General features: G+C 38.7%; 2 protein-coding genes across 4 annotated transcripts in view; one reads left to right on the top strand and one right to left on the bottom strand.

Moving 5' to 3' along the window:
* st3gal5 (ST3 beta-galactoside alpha-2,3-sialyltransferase 5) overlaps window positions 1-8,066 on the top strand; it is a 34,765-nt gene extending 26,699 nt beyond the window's left edge. For 2 of the 3 annotated variants that reach the window (XM_081383124.1, XM_081383123.1), the window contains exons 4-7: window positions 482-819; window positions 5,085-5,271; window positions 5,347-5,505; window positions 6,357-8,066. In XM_081383124.1, coding sequence (XP_081239250.1) covers window positions 482-819; window positions 5,085-5,271; window positions 5,347-5,505; window positions 6,357-6,614 — 942 coding nt within the window. In that variant the 3' untranslated portion in view covers window positions 6,615-8,066. The remainder of the gene's footprint in view (window positions 1-481; window positions 820-5,084; window positions 5,272-5,346; window positions 5,506-6,356) is intronic. The other variant, XM_081383125.1, reaches the window with a different exon arrangement.
* Window positions 8,067-11,227: 3,161 nt separating this feature from the next.
* atoh8 (atonal bHLH transcription factor 8) lies at window positions 11,228-14,529 on the bottom strand. The gene is made up of 3 exons (XM_081382152.1): window positions 13,622-14,529; window positions 12,824-13,015; window positions 11,228-11,368 (listed from the first exon to the last, which is right to left on the bottom strand). The coding sequence occupies exons 1-3, from the start codon at window positions 14,219-14,221 to the stop codon at window positions 11,363-11,365; spliced, it is 798 nt and encodes a 265-aa protein (XP_081238278.1). The 5' UTR covers window positions 14,222-14,529; the 3' UTR covers window positions 11,228-11,362.
* Between the last annotated feature and the right edge of the window lie 8,363 nt (window positions 14,530-22,892).

Below are 22,892 nucleotides of genomic sequence, written 5' to 3'. Positions count from 1 at the left end.
GGTAGTTCTGTGGGCAGACTAACTTGACAGCCTGAGGCGTCATATAATTTTGCTGAGAGAAGCAAGATAGTCCTAGTTGTCCAAAACAACTGAATGGGGTAAGTCTTGTAATTTTGCCTTCAGTACACAAAGGACAAACGTTAGACACAGTAAGGGAATTGTGGTCGCAGCACGTGATAGTATGAGAAACAAACAGGGGCCTGTTCGTTTATTTCATTAAGTCGTGTAAAACATTAACCAGGGCCTGCTTGTAGACACTTGTGTCAGAAAGCTAGTCAACTAGGCCTTTCTGGGTATATGCTCATAGGTGTTTTAGCATGAGAGAAACAATCAGGATTCGCTAATTCAGAGCATCTGGCCGGATAGACTGTCAGTGTCGTTACAACAGGTTAGAAACAACTTGAGTGGTGGTGAGCAAATGATGAGAGAATTTTCATTTTGTAAGTGAACTATTCCTTTATGGACTGTTTTTCACTTACAGCGCATCCATTCCCATGTCAAAGAGATACTGGCCAGAGAATGCAGACCTTCTTTTGCCCGACAGAGAATGAAAGCTGAACATTACAGCTCCACACAGGTGGTAGAGCCCTTTTTGGACAAGAACACTCAGTTAAATGAACAAATATTCCAGTATCCTCCACCGTTTGGTTTCATGAATATGAAGAACAAGCTTCAGGAAATCTTGAACCTCCTACCAGCCTCTTCTGAATCGAGACATGGAGTGCGAGATTGTCATCGATGTGTAGTGATTGGAAATGGAGGGATACTGAAAGGATTAGGACTTGGACCTCTTCTTAATCAGTTCGATATTATCATCAGGTGAGAGCCTGCTCCTATTAATTTGTGTGATTTTAGCTAAAGGACCTCTAGGGCTTGACGATATAGTTAAATTTTTGATAATGTTATAATAATAATGGTAATATATACACTCACCTAAAGGATTATTAGGAACACCATACTAATACTGTGTTTGACCCCCTTTCGCCTTCAGAACTGCCTTAATTCTACGTGGCATTGATTCAACAAGGTGCTGAAAGCATTCTTTAGAAATGTTGGCCCATATTGATAGGATAGCATCTTGCAGTTGATGGAGATTGGTGGGATGCACATCCAGGGCACGAAGCTCCCGTTCCACCACATCCCAAAGATGCTCTATTGGGTTGAGATCTGGTGACTGGGGGGGGCCGTTTTAGTACAGTGAACTCATTGTCATGTTCAAGAAACCAATTCGAGCTTTGTGACATGGTGCATTATCCTGCTGGAAGTAGCCATCAGAGGATGGGTACATGGTGGTCATAAAGGGATGGACATGGTCAGAAACAATGCTCAGGTAGGCCGTGGCATTTAAACGATGCCCAATTGGCACTAAGGGGCCTAAAGTGTGCCAAGAAAACGTCCCCCACACCATTACACCACCACCACCAGCCTGCACAGTGGTAACAAGGCATGATGGATCCATGTTCTCATTCTGTTTACGCCAAATTCTGACTCTACCATCTGAATGTCTCAACAGAAATCGAGACTCATCAGACCAGGCAACATTTTTCCAGTCTTCAACTGTCCAATTTTGGTGAGCTTGTGCAAATTGTAGCCTCTTTTTCCTATTTGTAGTGGAGATGAGTGGTACCCAGTGGGGTCTTCTGCTGTTGTAGCCCATCCGCCTCAAGGTTGTGCGTGTTGTGGCTTCACAAATGCTTTGCTGCATACCTCGGTTGTAACGAGTGGTTATTTCAGTCAAAGTTGCTCTTCTATCAGCTTGAATCAGTCGGCCCATTCTCCTCTGACCTCTAGCATCAACAAGGCATTTTCGCCCACAGGACTGCCGCATACTGGATGTTTTTCCCTTTTCACACCATTCTTTGTAAACCCTAGAAATGGTTGTGCGTGAAAATCCCAGTAACTGAGCAGATTGTGAAATACTCAGACCGGCCCGTCTGGCACCAACAACCATGCCACGCTCAAAATTGCTTAAATCACCTTTCTTTCCCATTCTGACATTCAGTTTGGAGTTCAGGAGATTGTCTTGACCAGGACCACACCCCTAAATGCATTGAAGCAACTGCCATGTGATTGGTTGATTAGATAATTGCATTAATGAGAAATTGAACAGGTGTTCCTAATAATCCTTTAGGTGAGTGTGTGTGTGTGTGTATATATATATATATATATATATATATATATATATATATATATATATATATATATATATATATATATATATATATATATATATATATATATATATATATACACACACACACTTTATCGGCACTTTATTTTACAGTGTCCTTGTTACATAATAACATGTACTTACCATAGTAAAACAGTAAATTATACATAATTACATACAACTAACCCTCAGCCAAATCCCAATCCTACCCTTAACCCTATAGTAAGTACATGTAGTTACTCAAAATTACTCAATACTTAAATATATAATTACACTGTAACAATGACACTTTCAAATAAAGTGTAACCACTTTATCATTTATAATGGCATACAATAAAGGCATGTTCCTCCCTCAAGCGTATACACCAATAGAGGAATGACATATTTTTTGTAGACAAAACCTTGAACCGAGTTAGCATTTTAGCACTTCCGGTTCCGTCGTCCTTAGGTCAATGGCTGTGTTCAAAGTCGCCCCCTATACCCTCATTCACCATTCCCTACATTACTCCACTAATATAGTCCACTTGAAGGAGTGAATGAAAACGAGTGACTGAATTCGGACACTGAGTGTGCCGTAAGAGCTTTTGCATAGTTTGTGCTTGCTGTTTAATAATCATTTGAAACTTAGAAAACTGGCAGTTCCAGTAGTGATGAAAAGATTATCTTGAACTCTGTCATTGAAACTAACATGTATAAACCTTAATTAAGTGAGAAACATAAATTCATCCTTATATAGAGAGTGGGGGATAGCCATTTGTTGTGGTGTCCGAATCCATAGTGAGCATTATCGAGTGCACTCATTCAATCCCATAATGCACCACAATAACGAGTGTACAACCGATGTTCGCTCAACGGCTAGAGAATACCCATAATGCATTGTGAGGGTCACGCAGAATGAATCCCTGCGTCTGACCAGATGGTGTCGCCTGCAGCTGAATCAGTCATCCATACATTTTCCAAACTGCTGGTCTAATGTGGGTACAACATAATATCATTCATACAGCTATAAATACCTGATTATTGAACAGTTTAATTAAGGTTTAATTAAGGCTAGTTTCCATGGCAGAGTTCAAGATAAATCTTTTCATCACTATTGGAGCTGCCAGTTCCCTAAGCACAAACTATGCAAAAGCGGCAGCTCTTCCGGCGCACTCAGTGTCCGAATTCACTCACTTGTTTTCATTCACTCCTTCGAGTGAACTATGTTAGTGGAGTAAAGTAGGGAATTGTGATTGAGGGTATAGGGGGCAATTTCGAACACGGCCCAGTTGTACAATCATTATTGCAGTGCATTGTGGGATTGAATGAGTGTGCTCTAACGTCCACTATGGTTTCGGACACCACTACAATTGGCTGTCCCCTCAAAAAGTTATCCTGTTCAAGGGTATACAGGCGATTTCGGACACAGCCAAAGTTTTTTTTTTTTTAATGGGTTTTTGGTTGAATGCTTGAAATAAAGTCTGTAGGGAATGCCTAAGAATTATAGTTACCTGACCGCAATCTAACCCCAGAACCCAAAAACTTGTGGTTTCCTGCTTGCTGCCTGGCGGGTCATGGTTGACCCGCTGACTACGGTTGGCTCTACAACGGTATCTGATCGTCTTCGAACCTCCGACTTAATGCTTTAATCACGGCCAGAGGATCTCAGATTGATTTCAAATTTCACCAGCAAAAAGAATACAACAGTTTTTATTGAAAAGGAGCATGGCAAAGTGACATGATACATTACATAATTTCTCTAAAATTTGATTGGTTCTTCATATACAAACCCTTCTGGTACTAGGGAGAAGCAAACTCTGTTTTCTTGATTGCTTCACTTTGTTATTCAAAGTTGCGAGTTCATAAAACTAGACATAGGCTACGTGTAGTTTCATTTCCCCTTTTGCTATATCCGGACATGATTCAGACACAGAGTACATTTTGTTCAAATGTTAGAATGTTAGGCCTAAATAAGTAAGGTTAGATATTAGAATAATGATTAGTTTAAAGTACAGTTTACTATTTTATTTATGAAAAAAATCCATCACAGGAACTCAAGATATTTTCGCGTTTTATTCTATGATAACCTTTAAAATACATCAGTAATACCCTCTTGTGATTTTATTTTATTTTTGAAAATCCTGTAGCTCAAACAGTAGGGCGTTGGAGCTTGCAATGCCAAGGTCATGAGTTCGATTCCCAGGGAAAGCAGGAACTGATAAGAATGTAAAAATGTGTACCTTGTAAGTCGCTTTGGATAAAAGCGTCTGCTAAATGTATAAATGTAAATGCAAATGTAAAATTTTATAAAACTTTTGTCTTGCAAAAGGCGGTTGCTTTTGCCTGCCACTGTTTGCCTGCCACTCTTGCTCTGTCTGCACAGCACACATAAACGCCATAGGGAACACATTTCATTCGGTCCTACGCCTTTTATAGACAAGATATATTTAGAAAAATACTAAATGACTAATTAACATAGTGATTGCTATCAGGATATGAGGAGACTTTCAACCAGCATAACAAAAATGTTTCTGTAGAGAATCACTTATTGCAACTTTAAAATTAAACTGTCTTGTGTTATTGTGTAGGGGCTTGTTTCATAACGAAAATAACCCCATAGCACCATCTAGCGTCCAAGTTATTATAATGTTATTATTTATTTTAATATATCATATATAATAACTATTATATTGTTATAATATATTGTTTGCATTGTATAGAATCATGATAATATCGTATCATTGTGCCTTTGGTGAGTCCCACTCCTAGTAGCCACTGCAAGCGGCTTCATGTGCATTTTTTTGTATTACTTGTATTTCTCATAGTTTTCTCAAGTCCTGTGTTCTAACCCATTTTAGGTCCTATTACTGAGTTCCGCACTTACCAAATGTTTGATTGTAAATATTTAAAAGAGCAGAGGAACTTTTCTATGCAGACTGAACAATGCTCCTGTCCAAGATTTCAGTGCAGATGTTGGGAACCGCACCTCCATCAGGATGAGTTACCCTGAAAGCTGCCCTAAGGTTTGGGAAGACATGGATTCAGAGCTCAAATATGTGGCTGTGATCTATAAGTCTGTGGACTTCCACTGGCTTCGTGCGATGATCACCAAGACATCCATTGTGAGTACTTGTTTAAATTATTGCCTTTTAAAGTCTTGCTCAATACAGTCTGAACATCAAGTTTGAACTTTTCAGTCGCTGTGGGACTGGCTGTTTTTCTGGCAGAATGTGCCAGTGAGTGTTCCAATCAAGGCCTCCCAGTTCCGTCTCCTGAATCCGGAGATTATTAGGGAGACGTCATCGGATCTACTTCACTATCCCAATGCTAAAGAACGGCTCTGGGGCTGGGACCAGGTGAGTTCCTTTTCACTTGTTTTATTGGAGAAAAAAATTGATATACTCTACCAGTCAAAAGATTTGAATCGATAAGATTTTTAAAAGAAGTCTTTTCTGCTCACCAAGGCTGCATTTATTTGATTAAAAATACAACAATGACAAAAACAGTAATATTGTTAATTATTATGACAATTTAAAATGACTGTTTTCTATTTTAATATATTTTAAAATGTAATTTATTCCTGTATTAAGCTGAATATATATAATTCTAATTAATTATTAATTATTAATTATATAAATATAATTATTATTATCAATGTTGAAAACAGTTGTGTATTTTTTTTTTTTCAGGATTCATCCTTGATGAATAAAAGTATTGATTTCTTTTATTTCTTTCCCCAAAAAAATAAAATACAAATTTGTACTGACGCCAAACTTTTGAACTGTAGTGTTTAATGTTACAAAAGCTTTCTATTTCAGATAAATGCTTTTGAACTTTCTATTCATCAAAGAATCCTGAAATAAAGATGTAAATAACTGTTTTCAACATTGATAATAAAGAGAACTGTTTCTTGAGCATCATATTAGAATGATTTCTGAAGGATCATGTGACACTGAAGACTGGAGTAATGATGCTGAAAATTCAGCTTTGATCACAGGAATAAATTAGTTTACCATATATTCATATAGCAAACAGCTGTTTTAAATTGTAATTATATTTCACAATATTACTGTTTATTTATCAAATAAATGCAGCCTTGGTGAGCAGAAGAGACTTATTTTAAAAACATTAAAGATCTTACCAATCCAAAACTTTTGACTGGTAATGTACAGTATATTTTATATATATATTTTTATACCCTTTCTAGAATGTCCCTACTTTAGGAGTCTCTGCTCTCAACCTGGCAACGTACTTATGTGATGAGGTGAGCTTAGCAGGCTTTGGCTATAATCTCAGCCAGAAAGAGTTTCCTCTTCATTACTATGATGACAGACTTATGACATCCATGTTAAAGGAAGCCATGCACAATGTACAGACCGAGACTGTTTTTCTTAAACGCCTGGTAACTTCAGGCAGTATTACTGACCTCACAGGTGGGATACACTGCAGCTTCTGTTCAAGCTAAATGTCTTCTCTACCACCAAACACCTTAGCGGGCCAAGCTTTCACAGCAGCGCATGCGTGTAAGAATTCATGCAAGTGAGGAATAACTTGTAAACTCTTATCAATGGAAAAAAAACTACTAATGAAGTTCTGCTGAGTGTTTTAGGAACCTTAAAACTGTGAGACTATTTTAGGTGAAACTTTTAATTTCCATTTTTAGTCTTTTGTTTTAAAAAAGATGCTTTGCCAAAATACAACATTTTGTTGTTAATTTAAAGCTGTTTGTTTGTTAACCAAAGTTTTTTTTTGTCTGATTATGTTTCAAATTTGTCATTTACAATAGGCCTACATTTCTTACATCATTATGCATGTAATAATTTGTCACTGCAATAACTGTACTCTTCCAACAGATGGTGCAGTTGTAAAAAATAAAATACACATAACAGCCAAGTAAATGTCTAGCCTAGTAAAGAGAAACTACATTCATCTTTGCTATATACTTCATGTGAGGTCACAAAAAGTCACCAGACTCTCCCACACTACATGTGACAAGTGAGAAATATTGATTTCTGAAATTTCTTGAAATCTTGTTTCTAATGTACTAGTTTTAGTTTTGGCTCCTGCCACTATTTTAAGGAACTGAAATGAGCTGAAAGAATAGCTCTAAGGACTGCATTAGTTGGCATGCATGGTTTTTAGTCTTCCTGCAAATATTGGTCTTTTATTGATATTATAATAATAGTAATAATTAAACACACACACACAATCATTTATATGTGGCTTTTTCTTTGACATGAATGAATTAATGAATGAGGCATTCATTAACGTCTCATCCGAAGGACGGTGAATGAAGGTGCTGGATAAGCTACAAATGAGCGATCTTTTTCTAAAAATAGAGCCCCTGATGTGCATGTTATTTTGTTGTGCATCTGGGCTGGTTAAAGTTAGCGTTTTCTTTCAAGACTGCATTTCCAAATATTCCTTTTGCCATTAGATGTAATAATCAGTGAGACTTTCATATGCACAAGCAGGAAGGTTTCTTCAAGTGTTTTGGAGACGTTGCCACAGTTCCTCTGGATTTAGTCTGTCTCAGTTTTTTCTGTTTCTTCATGTATTCACAGACAGACTCGATGATGGTGAGTTCAGAACATACCGGCTGTTGTCAGACTCCTTCTGCATACAAAAATCTCACTGGATTATAACGATTAATGGCAAAAGGAATGCAAACTGATATTTCCTAACTCACAGACTACAGCAAAAAAATAATAATTGGCTTAAAACCTTTTCTTTTCTTTTTTTTGGTGAAAATAATAATGTGTCTAAGACTTTTGCACAGTACTGTATATATAGAGTGACTTCTCTATATATCAAGTCAAAATCCATATTAAGACATAAGACACATTGTTAGTTCTTCTCTCATGTTGCTTGTAATGATTGATATGAATTATGTCTTCTGCTGTATACATAAATTATTGCAATAAATACAAAATAAATTAAAGAAATATTTTGATTTATTCATTTGTATTGTAGGTAGCTAGAGGTAGCCTGTGGGGGAAGACAAAAGGGTATGATGTTGGTCACCAAGCGTGCCACTGTGCATTTTGGATAATCTGTTGAGGCATAATCCATTGTTGTGAGACATCAAAAACTGTTTCTGGGTCTGTTTCAAGAGAGAATACTCTCATAACAGCAGTTTATGAGCATTGTATTTATAGCTCATATTTAAGCTAAGCTTTTAAAAACGACTGAGATTTGGGTATAAAGATACATGTTTCAGTAGTACTACAGCTCACCACAAGCACATTTCTCCAATATGCCATCAGAAGGTTTCATTTTGATGCATCTGTTTATTTCCTTGCCTAGACAGCAACTTTTGCAAGTAGGTTATGAATGGGTGTGAGAGGTCAGTTAAACTACTCTCCCTCTCATAGAAAATGGCTAGTGATAATGGCCATATTCTTTTTCTCCATTTAATCATTTGTTTGTTGAAAACTGGTTTTAACAACATGTCCAGCTCACACCCTAACCGGGATGGGGAAAATCCTGAAGCTCAGTATGTGTATGTGCCTGCATGACTGGGTTCAGTGATCTTGCGTATATAGAAAAAGAGGGGGCCAAGCATTGACCCCTGAGCTACCCCAGCTGATGCGAGTTACACACCCTTTAGAACAGGCTCGAGCCCAGGTTTAGCATGAGGATGGACGTCTCATAATGCAGCTCTCACCAAATGCTGGAGACAGATTTGGAAATGTCGCACTTTTTAGAAACTCTGTGGTAACAGTAGGAAGTAAAACAAGTATATGTGATTGTTAACGTGTTGGTCTTACTATGAAAGGCATTTATAATAAAATTATTACAAATTATTTTTAAACTTTAAGTTGCACTGTAAATCATATAATGAAACCAAAACGACTGTGATTGTTATAATTATGTACATGTTTAGAGAGGCAAATCATGAGACTTTGAGGGGGGGAAATCTGTATCCTGTAAATCTTTTCTGTAATCTTATAAAAGTCACTGATGGAAATATGCCAATTTTTCGGTTTCAGCAACATTTAGATCTATGCTCGTCTGAGAAGACCTATACTACAGTCTCTTAATGTTGTCAGTTGAATGAAAGAAGTGACATTTTTGAACAATGTGAAATTTTGACATGGTGGACAGAAGCACTGAAAGAGGAAAGAAAGTATCTATTTACGTGAACTCTGAATAGGGAAAGCATACAACAAAGTTGCTTAAATTATGAAAAAACTGAAACTTATGAAATTTTTTTTTAAACCTGCTGCTTAAAATAGTGTCTTTCTCTCTCTTTTTTCAGTTTCAGCTGATGTGATTATAGATGCCTTGAAATAAAAGTGGCTCTATATTTTACCTCTCATTTTCCTTGTACATGAGACAACATCAGTAATATTCTGACCCCGCTTCCCCATGTTATTTCCAATCATTTTAACAGTCATTTCAGATATTTAATTTCCACTAAAAGATCAATTTAAAGGTCAATAAAACATAGTGAACAAGAAAATTATAATAAAAGTGACTAGTAGGTTTGGTCTTGACAGGCTAGATTTGCTTATGCAGTTGCTGAGCAAGTAAAAAGACTTGCTACTGCTAATATGCACATACATGTTGCTATATGTTACATACTTGTTACATGTATGCGTACGTTCCCCGTGAAGCAGATCTAGACAGGTGGTGCTGGGGAGGAAGGTGCCAGAGAGAAAACTCATAACACACTGCAGTGAGCAGCAAATGACTCGGGCGAGACTATGCTGACCTGTAGAGTTTCATGACTGAAATCAGTTATCATGTGACCTGTCCAAAAAGATGACCTTGGGCTGTCTACAATATTAAAATATGCTTGGTTAACAAAGTGTTAGTAGTTAAAATACTTATAAACACATTGATCAAACACTAATCAATCAACAACCATTTTTTAATAATATTTTATTTTCTCATTGGTGGAACAGAAAGTGTAAAACTTTAATTCATAGCAAAAACATACAATTAAATACATTATATACACTGCCTGGTCAAAAAAAAAAGTAACCTTCTGAATTTAAATAAGTAAAAGTAAATACTTGTGAGTCTATGATTGGATCATTATTGCAGTGATTAATGTGTTTCTGGCATGTATGTATATAAAAACACATAATACTGACTTTGGCATAACTAAAACATTCATTAAGTTTTGATGATGCAGAAGTTAAGAGTTTGTAACTGTCTGATATAGGAATCCTACACATGTCAGGTCACTATGTTCAGATCTGATTCCTCTTGGTGTTTTGTTTGATGTTTTTGGCGGGTCACCAACACTTGCTTATTGCTGCCTCCAAAGAAGAACTTCTTCAGTAATGAAGATGAATTCTTGTACAACATAGTTGAGTATTTTAACAGTAAATGAATTTATGAAATACATACTAACATAAGCAACTTGCTGACAAAGCCACAGCTCAGAACATTTTATAAAGCATATGCTCCTGTTTACAAGAATGTTAATGTTAATACAAATCAAGTGGAGGACAGGAGATTAGTGTTCAAATAATTCTTTCATTTATGTCAGTGTTTATAATGTAATTGGTAAAATGAAAAATAATTAAATGGGATTAAAAGAAAAAGAAAATGTGTGCTTTCTTGATCTAGCACATGGCAGGACATTTTCGACAGAATATGCACTGGAACTTGTAACTACGCTCTTAAAAATAAAGGTTCTTTATTGGCACTGATGGTTCCATGAAGAACCTTTAACATCCATGGAACCTTTCCATTCCACAAAAGATTATTTATAGTGGAAAAGGGTTGTATAGATTATTTAAACTTCCCACTACGAAAAAGAATGTATATATATATATATATATATATATATATATATATATATATATATATATATATATATATATATATATACACACACACACACAACCTTTATTTTAAGTGTATTTGTTCAACTGTATAAGAACACTGCAAAACAAACTAAAAAAAAAAAAAAAATTAAATCTGTAACTGCTCAAACATTGGAAGATGAAACTGATTTCACATCATCTTTTTGAAAAATGTTTGTGCTGTGCAAAAGTTATAGAATCGCATATTTAGAACCTTAGACAGGGATTGTCTTTTTGACACTGTTAGCTGTATAAAGTCAATAGTGCAGTGTAAACCTTTACACTTTCATTACATTACATGTTTTTTTTTTTTTTCCACATGGGGAAAGTGTCTTCATGTTAATGGATTGAGTTCCTTCTTTCTCCAAATTCACAGAAGACATTCTTCATTTTATTCCTGTGAAAAAAAAAAAAAAGTTAGTTGTCAAAAATATAAAGAGAATATTCTGAAAAAAAAATATATTGAATATTCTGACTAGATATGTAATTGTTTTTAAATGGACTTTTTGAAAAATGTTGCAGAATTGCAACACTCATGCACATTTCCATGTTCACTTTTCATCGCTGTGCTTTGCCAAAACATTTTTCCCCTCAGACTCACTGGCTCTACTTGACAAAGGGATTTCTTTCTTGGACGGTGCCCCTCCTCCAAACCCTCCTCCTGTTTCCCCCTCGCCTCTGTAACAGCTGCTCTTTGGAGCCGTATCCTAAGAGAGTGATGATCGGTGCTTTTTTATTTCAAAGTGTTTTTTTGGAACAGATGGCCAAGGGAGAACTGGGGAGTCAGCCAAGACCGCGCTGGGGAATGTGCCAATTCCTGTAGTGAGCGAGTTCTCTGGGCTCCAGCTCGCGTGCCTTCCCTCTGCCCTCTGCCCTGAGTGGCGCCAGCAGGACTTCCCAACTAGTGTTGCGAACATCTGGTGTCTGGCTCTGACGGGGGGAGGGGGAGGTGCACTCAACCAGCTTCCTTTTCAGTGTGCTTTGCTGAAGGAACGTATTAGCTCACATAGGGATGGAGGGTTGCTTTCCTTCACACATAATCTGTTGGGCTTCTGAAGACCCTTCATGCCTAAATTAAGCGCAACCTATAACGATTAGCATCACCACTGATTCGATTTCTCACAGCTGCTCATTTGTTAATTATAAATGTCATAAAAAAAAAAGTTGCATTCTTTCCTACGAAAGTATCGTGTAAAATATATGGTTAACTGTGCACAAACCATGAGCACAACGACCATCATTACAGAGGGAACGCACATGTCGATATAGGATAACACTGCAGGAAATCGGGACTACATAGATGACTGTGTCATAAAACTCCCTGCAAAAACACATCAATCACTCCATTTATTCGCCCGGGATGCTTTCTCAGCGTAGTGGAGGAAAAAGCTGGCGGAACACCCAGTCCTGCCTCTGACAAAAGTTGATGATAATTTAATTTAATGGGATCATTATTAAGCAAGGGGGGGATTCTCTCTAATTGGTATGTATGCACATACACATGTTCTCCCTTGTTTACTATTATCTTTATTTTGATAATATGCCTAAGAATACAGAATGCAGTTCTGAATCCTTCTGTTAAGCAGTCTATAATTATTCACAGTTTGCTGGGCAAATGTCATGGTTCACATGAGAGCAGCATGCCTTTCTTAAAGGCATGGGTTTGTTTTCTTTTCCAAAATAATATAATACAAATAACCACTAGCAAATGCTTGCGCTGTATGACCGTTAAATGTTAAAGAGCAAATCAAAGGTGGGAAATGAGGTTTGTCACCTGGTTTTATCATGTAAGAGCCCTATAGAGTAGCCCTTCATGAGATACTGGAAAACTTCTTCCCTACTGACTATTTACCTTCCTTTTCTTGGAGCGACCCTCGGCCTGCAGAGTTCTAGTGCACTGCTCCACACACTCTCTGAAGCTCACATTGCGGTGGTCTGGCGAATAGTCCAGGTCGGCAAGCTGAGCAAGGGACAGTATGTAGTTGCAAGCTATTCTTAATATAGCCAGCTTGGAAAGCTTCTGCCCATAAGAGTAGCAGGGTACCTGTAAAAGTAGATTAAAGTGTCGTCAAGTGAAAAAAAGCAGGCCGTGAATATAAAAATCAATAATTACAATAACTTTTTAGGACACAAGGCCAAAAAAGTCTAATTAATCCTTTAGTAATTCATCAAAAGTCTTATTCACAAGAACAAATGAGATGTTTACTGCAATATTTCACCCCTTTAATGTTTAAACCGTTATTTATTTGATCATGGCTATCTTCTCAAGTAGTTAAACTTGAAAAAACAGTTTATTCATTGATGATCTGACTCCATCACTCTTAGTTTTGTCATAGTTTAGATGTTGGTTTGTGCTGATAGGATAATTCACTATTAGGCTATGTAACATCAAAACTGCAAAAATGAAAACTACTGTTTACTAGGGGCAATAGGACAATTTTTTTCTTTTGTTGAAAAGTCGTCTTGTGAAATAAAGTTTATTTACAGCTAAACACATTTGCATTCCTTTTTATAGTTTTTATTCGCAAACTTGGGATATTAGCTATTGACCTCTACACTTCTAGCTACATTAGTCTCCGTAAAAGCAGAGCCTTGTGTATTCTGTGGCAGTTCATCTAGCACTGAAGAAATGCTGCCTGTGGGATTTTACCTGCTTTCTGAGCGCCTCAAAGGCTGCACTGATGGTGTGCACGCGCGTCCTCTCGCGCGCGTTCGCCAGTAGTCTTCGCGTCTGCTGAATGGCTTTGATCTCCGTGACGACGCCCGACGGCTCTCCAGCGCGTCTCCTAGGAGACTCCGCGCGCTCGCTTCTGCCGCTGGCGTCAGGCGCCTGCGAGGCTGAGCGCGGAGAAAACACAACACGCTCCAAGGGATAAACCTGTGAACCGCTCAAAGCCGAAACATGCGAGTTTGTTTGAGCAATTTTGCAATTGACAGCCTTCTCGGAGATGGATCTTAGCTTCGAGTCAGGTATCTCTCCAGAAATCACGGTGTTAATCCTCATATCTATGGCAGTATTTAAAATTTCGTTTCCGACACTCGCCTCGTCGATTTCCGAAGCGTGCGTCTCTTTTGGACAAGCGTCTCCCAGTGTCTCTGGCATTAGATGCGAGTTCTTATACAGTTTGAAGTAAGGCAAATGATCTTCACTGACACGCTTAATTGGATCTCGTGATTTCCGTTTAAATTTCTTGTCTCCTGATACCGTGTTTAGGATCTTGCAATGACCGTTTAGATGTGGATTCTTCATATCGGATGTCCACCCTGACTAAAAGTCCGATAAAAAATAAAAATAAAAAAATGAAAGGAACAAATGTTGTTGAGAGGTGATACACAAAGCACGCTGTAAGTGTCAAACCAGCGCTCTGTCAGCTCCAGTCAAGTCTTCTAGGACGAGCATGTCTGCTTCGCTTGTTTAAAACTCCATGTCAGTGTATTTTTGAGGTGACGTGCTTCTCCTGTGGTGTCGAAGAGTCCCGTGAAGTCAGGCAGACATTGCCAGGACATTTTTGTGAATGTGCTCGACAGTTCATCTGTGTTTATTCAGCCTCAGTTAACACAGAAGCCCCTGTTGGTGAGATAAGTCAGCGCCGAGAGACCGCCCAAAATAAACCCTCAAGAGGACCTGACAGATTACCAATGAAAGCATTCTCTCGACAGTTTTTCAAATGATAGTATCATAATAACAATAATATCATAATAATTACGATCTTGTCGCACTTAATAGGCTACAATCAGCCTTTGTTAAAACGTAACGTTTGAAGGCAGTAATGCATAATAAACTTAAAAAAAAAAAAAAATAATAATATTATTACCTCCTAGATTAATATATTCGGGAGCATGTTGTCGCAAAATCTACATCTCAGTAGCTACAAAGTTTTTTTCACAAAGTTTAAAACTGTTTACAAGATTGTTGACCTAGTCTTATTTTTAATTATTATAATATATTTCTGTTAGGTTAGGCAAGGTTATTAGGGGTATTATTTTTTTAAGCAGTCAGACCCTCAACAAATAAATAAAACAAACAAATATACATTACTCACAAGTACAATGTGCATACTTTGAACACATATTTTAAATCATGTCCAATTGTTAACAAAATAAAGAATATTCAGAGTTCTTCGTTTGTGGAGAGACCAGCTAAAATCAGATTTCATAGCTTTGATTTGCAGTAGTTTGTTATGAGTGTTTTGTTCCTTTGCCCGACAAATCTGTACTTCCACTCAGTTTCTCATTTAAGAAGTGGCTTATAGGCATCATCACCCTTGCTTTCCAACGAACACTTCAAGCCTCTTTTCTGAGCTCCTGTTGCAAAAACTATTGATACCATTGAGTATCCACCTTCTTGCTCAAAAACATGGCTGAGATCCAGAATAAATGTTTCCTCTGCATCAGGAGGAACTGACTCACTTTTCCACAGTCTTGGGCTCACCGTCCCTAACAACATCTTGTATCCCATGCAGAGATTGTGAGTTTTCACCAACAATAATGTCAAGAACCATATCTGTGTAATCACCTCTCTAAAGGGCTTGTTGTGGGTGTTTTTTACTTCAGCATGGTCATTCGTTGCCCTAAATTAGATCTTAATTTCACTTGCTCCACCATCCTCTTCTGTCCAGACTCTATTGCATTCACATTTTGGGTGATTTCAAATTTTCTTTTGTTTGTCACTTCACCACCCTAAGTTAATATTCTATTGAAGCATAATGGCATCTTACACCCTCCACTAGAAATTAGGTTGTTTTGAGTCATGGTTCCACCTCTTTGGTGTAGAGAACATGGGATATTATAGGCTTTGAGCATGATTGTTTTAATTAAATAGAAGTCAAAGCACATCAGCACAGCCATATTATTCAGCCTTTTTTAGAGAGAGGCACTGACATGGCAAATATTGCCCATAGCCAATGCCATTTGTAGGAGGGTCATTCCTACAGGATTTTGCATCCCCATGAAACAAAACTGCAACTTTCATGCAACATAGTTTTTTTCATGTATAGATGTACCCAATTAACACAAATCCATAATGATTAGTACCATTAGTACCAAGAAATTGCCATGTCCTCAATCATGTTTTCTCAACTTTCCATTGAAATAAAGGCTGCATACACACACACACACACAAAATTGCATAGTAAAAATGTCATGTAACATGGTGGACAGAGAATGTGAATGTGAAATATTTGGTCAGAATTATTAGGTTATACTAGCCTGAGCTTGACCAATGTGTTTTCATGACAGACATTTTCTCCCTCTGACAAAATTAAAAAAGTTGAATTTTAAAGGCTCCCCCCACCCCCTACAAACCTGCTCAGTCCAAAATCCACCAAACGTGTAGGATTGTTTTTTGTGTTTTTTTTTAAGAAAACATGGCCAATACTATTGGGGTTATCGACTGCACTCATGTGCACATACAAGCACCTCATGAGAGGGAGTGGGAGTATGTCAACCGGTAGGGAAGGCACAGCATCAACATCCAACTTGTGGGTGACGCTGACTTCATCATCCACTCTGCATCGTGAAGTGGCCTGGGTCTGTCCATGTCATGATGCACGTATCTTGAAGGAGAGTGCTCTATAGCATGATATTATTCTGACTGAATGGCATAGGAGACAGTATCTATCCACTTCTACCTTGCAGAAAACATAGCTAAGCGGGCACGATTCCAACACTGCTCATTGCAAAATAAGATGTGCAATTGGGCATTTTAATGGAGTTCTAAAGAGGTGCTTTGCAACTTGCAAGTGAAACCAGGAAAAGTATGCAACATAATACTTTCCTGTATTGTCCTCGACAACATCACTACCAGGCACAATGTCCCTCTCTGTGATAACAGTTATGATGTACAGTACCTGAGCCTGTTGAAAACCCAGCCTATCTTTCAGTGTTCTATCAGAAAGAAGGAATGACTGGACGTGAGGAAAGGGATGCAGTTGTTAAAAACGACCTTTAAGTGGTTAATCTCTGATGATTGTCATCAATATACAGGGAAAATGACTTTATGATGATCAATGATTAGTTTGTTTATTGAGCTGACATGTAAAATGGAAATGTTTATACATTGTTGATGAGGATCATCCTGTTTTTGTCTTTTTATCAAATGCATCTTAATCTTACTAAAAAGATCAAATCTAGGATTGGATTTTGTGATCAAATCCAATTTCAGAACTCTTTTTTCTTTTAAACAACCCATTTTCAAGATTTGATCAAATCCCACAGCCTGTCACGGTTATGTTCAGTTTGTTTTAGTATTCATGGACTTTTAGTTTGTATTCACTAATTTTCTGTCTTCCTTTGTTAATTTTCCCGCTCCTTCTTTGTTTCCATGGTCACCGTCATTATAAGTTTGTTTGGTTCAGCTGTGTTTAATTAATTAGCCTTGTTTGGGTAAGTACTTAAGTTCAGGGTCCATTTTACATTTATGTTACATACGATTGCAGCTACTCTGTGTGCTCATCTTCATCTTCATCTTCATCTTCATCTTCATCTTCATCTTCATCTTCATCTCTTCAGTTTGCGCTACAGATTTGTAACAGAAGACTGGACCTTAAAAATGGAATATGCAGCAAATTTTCTGGAGTATTTGGAGAGGATTTGCCTCATCGCCATCACCTGCCCCTATGATGATGAGACCCTGAAGTCGTTATTCTGAATCAGGGTGAACTATCACCATCCCGTAGACCTCCCAGACACCACAGGACATGACTGGAGGGAGGCCGTCATCAGGTGTCTGGAGAGCATCTATTCCTGTTCTGAATCATCGCTGTTTAAAGACAGCACGGAGACTGTTTCATTAACCTGTTGGGAATTGGAATTACCGTTATTGATCTTGTCAAGACTACCTGTCATCATCACTGCAGAGCTCATCCAGTCCTCCATCCCCGCCTCTGCTGGAGGTTTGCAGTCCTTCGTCATCTCTAAGGACGCCCTGCTATGACGTTGAGCCTCAGGTGAAGCAACCTCCATCAGCACCTGAGCGAGTGGATCCTGTGGCTCCGTCTTCAGCCTCTGATCCCTTCGCTCCATCTCGACCTGCTCCTCCCACCTAGATACCCTCAGTCTTGCGGCTCCACTGGGTTCCCTTGTCTTACCGGCTTCCCCTTGATCGGTCGTCACTCTGACGCCACAGACTTGTGGGCCGTACACTGTGCTCCGTTCCTCCACCCCTACGGCTGCAGCGCGCTCCTCCTTCCCTTCGGCGTCGCCTCTGTCCTCCGTCACACCGGCTCCGCCTCAGCCCTCGGGTACTCTGGCTCCGCCTCCGCTCGTTGCCGCAGCATCGCCTAGGTCTCTAGTGCCAGCATTGTCGCTCAATTCCATCAGCCCTCCGTCTGTGCCTATGGGTTCATTGGCCTTGTCTCCTGAAGTCGTCCCCCAGCTGCCGTCAGCCACTACACCATCTTGGCTATATATATTAATCTATACATATTAATGATTTTATAAATATTAGTTTTTTTCATGTTTTTCATGTCATGTAAGTGATCACATGATGGGACCTGACTCTGCGCAGTAGTGAACGTGGGACCCAAGTCTGCGCAGTAGTGAGCGTGAAGTGGAGGCATCAAGGTCCTGACCTCACTCCCGCAGAAACCGTTAGTACAGTTTACTTCAGAACAACACATTATGTCAGTGTGAAATAAACTGTTATGGACATGTAGAAATTAAAGCTGAAGCTCCAATCTCCTCCAAAAAAATCCCCAAAAAAGTCTGTTGGTGCCTCAGTGACTACTTCGCTCAAAGAAGCTGTCAATCTCACTTGTCAATCATGACGTCACATTCCCGTTTTTATATCATCAAATAACTAAGACCAAACTTATGTAAAAAAAGAACACTTAAACTTACATCAGCATGATAAAAACTGCCTAAAATGATTTAAAACATCTTCAGAAAAAAATTATTTGAAGTGTAATTTGATTGTTTAGTTTCCATTTCCATTAGACTACATGGGGAGGGCAGGGTTTATGACCTATACTGGGACCAACTACCGGGGGTTGATCACCAAGAGCCTGGACTGTTACCTTTTGAGGACTTCCCTTTCCAGAAATTGCACTTCATTGTGGTTTTAGGATATGTTATGGACTCTATGCTTTTAACAGACTGAGGTTTCCTGGTTTTACTGTGCTATTTTAAGTTTCATGTGAGCATTGTAAATACACTTTAGTTATTGATTCTATTTCTGTTGTTCGTCATCTTTTTAACCACTCCCAACCTCTCAGTTTAATCTGACCACTCTTGTAACTCAACCGATTGGGCTGAGTGTTACAACTGACATTATAAGTTTGTTTGGTTCAGATGTGTTTTATTAATTAGCCTTGTTTAGATGTGTACTTAAGTTCCTCCTTTGCAGTTCAGGGTCCAGTCTACAGCAACTCTGTGTTTATTTTGTGGACTCTTATTAAATATCTCTATTTATAAATATCTTAGAACTTTCTTCATCTGCCTGTCTTCAGTCGTGTAACACAACCGAAATCTGATAAGATTCCGTTTAAACAACTTGGCCAAGATTTTTACAGTTAAATTTAACAAATCGTTGGACATTAAGTAAAGTCAACTAAAAATTTTATTTACAGTGCACAAGTCCTGTACAAGACTGGGATAGCATGACTAGTACATGACTATGCTTTCCTTCCAAAGAAAATAAAATTGTGTCTCCAGTATGTGACCCAGATTATTTCTCTCAGATTAGCTTTTTTATTAGATTAGATTAAACGCATATCGCCCAGCCTGTCATTGACATTTAAATGAGCAACTCTGAAGCAATCAAGCCAACTCTACATTTGCCAGGCCAGTTAAAGCCCGGGACACACCAAGCCGACGTCAAAGAACTAGCGGCTAGGAAAGCTGGCTATGATGTTGTCTTTCGTCGGCTGTATCTCGGCCAAAAAACTGCGCTTTAACACACCAAAAGGACTAAAGGTGACTGTCAACTAGCATGTGCGTTCTGCGCCTGCGTATAAGTAAATATCTGTCTATATCAGCAGGTATCAATAGTCTATGTTTTAAATTCTACAAGGAAAACCTAAACTAGTACTGCAGGTATACAAAACATAAACAAAGCAGCGCTTGCTTACCATTTTGAATATCAATCACGCTGATCACTTTTTTTTTTTCATTCCAGTTGGCTCATGTTATTATGAAAATATTTGTGCATTTGAATGCAAAGGTAAGTTGACGTAAAATTAAAACAGCTTTCTGTCTGTACTGTCTTGACTTCTTTTCTCGCTTCATCACTTTCACTTTTATTCTCATTTTATACTTTTACTAAGATGGACAGCCAGTCAGAGTTCTCTCTCTCACAGACTGCCTGATGCTAATTCAACATGCTGAATTGGTCCAAAAACAAACAATGTCATCCGACTAGAGCCAATGGTGCAGAACACACTGATAAAACTAAGCCGATCGACGCTCAAAAATGGCCAAACATTGCCCGACAGCCTACCGCCGACTTGGTGTCACGGATAGACAATGAGATAGCTTTCTATGGTGACTCCTGGATTCAGGACAGTGCAGGATGTCTTTCTGTGTTTACAATGGACACACATTAATTCTAATGCTTAACTCTGTGATTAAAACATTGCTTACTTGTGGTTATTGGTTCCAATTAGTTCCAATTAGTTAAGTCAATTCTGGGTTAATGTCACAGGAATGCCCCCAGGACTGTAATTCTGAAGTTTCTGTTTTGTAGTTTTCATCTTGTCTTGTTTCCACATCCGTTCCGGAGTCTGATGTTGTCTAATGGAGGATGTCCCCTCATTTCAATATGCTACTTCCCTATTAAGTGGTATGTGAAATGAACAACATGTTCACACTAATTTATAGTATTCATAAAACAGTAGGCAAAAGATATGGATGGTAAGGTGAGGAAGATTCCGAACTGCGCATCCACTGGACACTTTACTATCCCATGAGGCCATGGGAGAGGAGTCGTGAATGGCAGCGCAACTGCTGCTGGTAGGTTCCGTTCATACTACACATCCATATTTTAAGGAACATGTAAAAACATGTTTAAAATACAAAACATACAAACAAAATTAAAAATAATGGTAAGTTATTTCTCAAATCTATTACACAGACAGTTTGTGATTTCAGATGCAGTGTTGCTGATGCTGATTCTTCAGAGATTTTTTACATACTTATATAAACCATGTATACTAAGTTTGTATACAGAGTTTAATTCTGATTCATTTAAACTCTCAGCTATTCAGATTATTTAGATTCACATAAAAATTAGAGGCTGATTTTTTTTAGCCGGTTTAAGTCACTGGCTGTGTCTGAAACCTGCAAAAAGGCTGTCTTCACAGCTTTATAAGAGGTAGGAATTAAGATCTCAAGCAAGCCTCATCTAAATTCCAGTCTGTGTAACATGTTTTCCTATCCTATTAAGATGCCTTTGTGTGGTCATTTTTAAGGCCTATGACATCTGTCAGTTTACTGAATGTCCTCCAGTAGAACATACAGTGCTGTACCAGTAAGGGCTTTAACATTTCAGCCACTCCCAACAAGCAGAAGGTTGAGCACAGGCTAACTTATCAAATACTCATAACCTCCTTAATCTGCTCATTAAGTCTGACATCACATGTCACCGCTTGCCGGTCCAAACTTTGATGACTCAATCAGGTGCCAAAAGAAAACGATGAACGGTGCTAATATACACTCACAATGTGATGTTATACTACCTAAAAATCATCTCCATACCGAAATCCCAGATGGCCAGAAAGTGATTAATCTTTTATAAATCGTTAAAATATTTGTGTCTGGGATGCCGTGAGTCTGTAATGTACACTGTACGTTTTTTTTAATGCACAGCTTAAATGTGTAATATATAGTAAAAATAAATAGTGCTTATAAACGGCTGTTGAGATAGTATTCCCAAGTAAAGCGAAAGGCTTAGACCCAGAAACAGCATTCCTTAAGTCACGACAAAACAAGTGGATAAAGTGGTTCTGTTGCTCCTTAGCAGCTGAGACCAGTGAGATGAGGTAAGCCACCTTGGGATATAATCAGTATAGACCTCAGCTGCTCATAATTTAATGCTTGGCAGCCTGGGTCATACCTAGGTCATTTCCATATCACTCTGAGGCTGGCAACTGGGGTAAGGCTAAATCTATGGAGACAGATGATCTTCACTGAAACGATCACAGTCTGAAGTGGTGAGGGTTGTTGGCTCTGTTGAATATCAGCAAGGATGTGTTGCTCATGTGTGCCAACTGTAGCTGCTTGACTGACTGAGAATGAAGCTAAACAAGCTCATTTCATAGTCGCTCAGATTTGGTGTTACTCTGGTGGTTGGCACTCCATTGATTGTACAAAAGTCCTGCCCTCTTACTGTTTCTAAGTTCTAACAAAGAGCCGATCAGGGGTGTGTTTCCCGTACAACGATGTAACTCGTTGATTCACTACCATAGTATGATGCATCGTTGAAGAAATCAACTTGCTAGTCGTGACTGTTTCCCGAAACCATACTGTCGCAAAGTGGTTGTTCAACCACGTTGGTTTATTATGTCACACACGTAATAAAACATCCGCTTCAAGCATCCTCAGAGCCTTGTCCAGAGTCCGTTCCAGTCCGTGATCCTCCAGAGTCCACTTCAAGCATCCTCAGAGCCTTGTCCAGAGTCCATTCCAGCCCGTGATCCTCCAAAGTTCGCTCCAGTCCACGATCCTCCAAAGTCCATTCCAGCATCCTCAGAGCCTGCTCCATTCAATGATCCTGCAGAGGCCATTCCAGTCCGCGATCCTCCAGAGTCCACTCCAGTCCCGGAGCCGGAGCCCGCTCCGGTATCCTCAGAGCCTGCTCCAGTGTCCCCTCCAGTCCGTGATCCTCCAGAGTTCGCTCCAGTCCACGATACTCCAAAATCCGTTCCAGCATCCTCAGAGCCTGCTCCATTCAACGATCTTCCAGAGGCCATTCCAGTCCGCCATCC

This window comes from Scardinius erythrophthalmus (assembly GCF_964197995.2).
Source record: "Scardinius erythrophthalmus genome assembly, chromosome: 13".
Taxonomy (NCBI): Eukaryota; Metazoa; Chordata; class Actinopteri; order Cypriniformes; family Leuciscidae; genus Scardinius; species Scardinius erythrophthalmus.
Note: the sequence above shows the minus strand (reverse complement) of the source record. Positions and strands in the feature narration are given on the sequence as shown.

What these genes read in the sequence shown, in the direction of transcription:
- atoh8 (XM_081382152.1), bottom strand. Translation starts at nt 14,221, where the DNA reads ATGAAGAATCCACATCTAAACGGTCATTGCAAGATCCTAAACACGGTA. An exon ending in TTGAGGCGCTCAGAAAGCAG is followed by an intron (nt 13,016 to 13,621) that starts GTAAAATCCCAC and finishes CTACTTTTACAG; the next exon opens with GTACCCTGCTACTCTTATGG.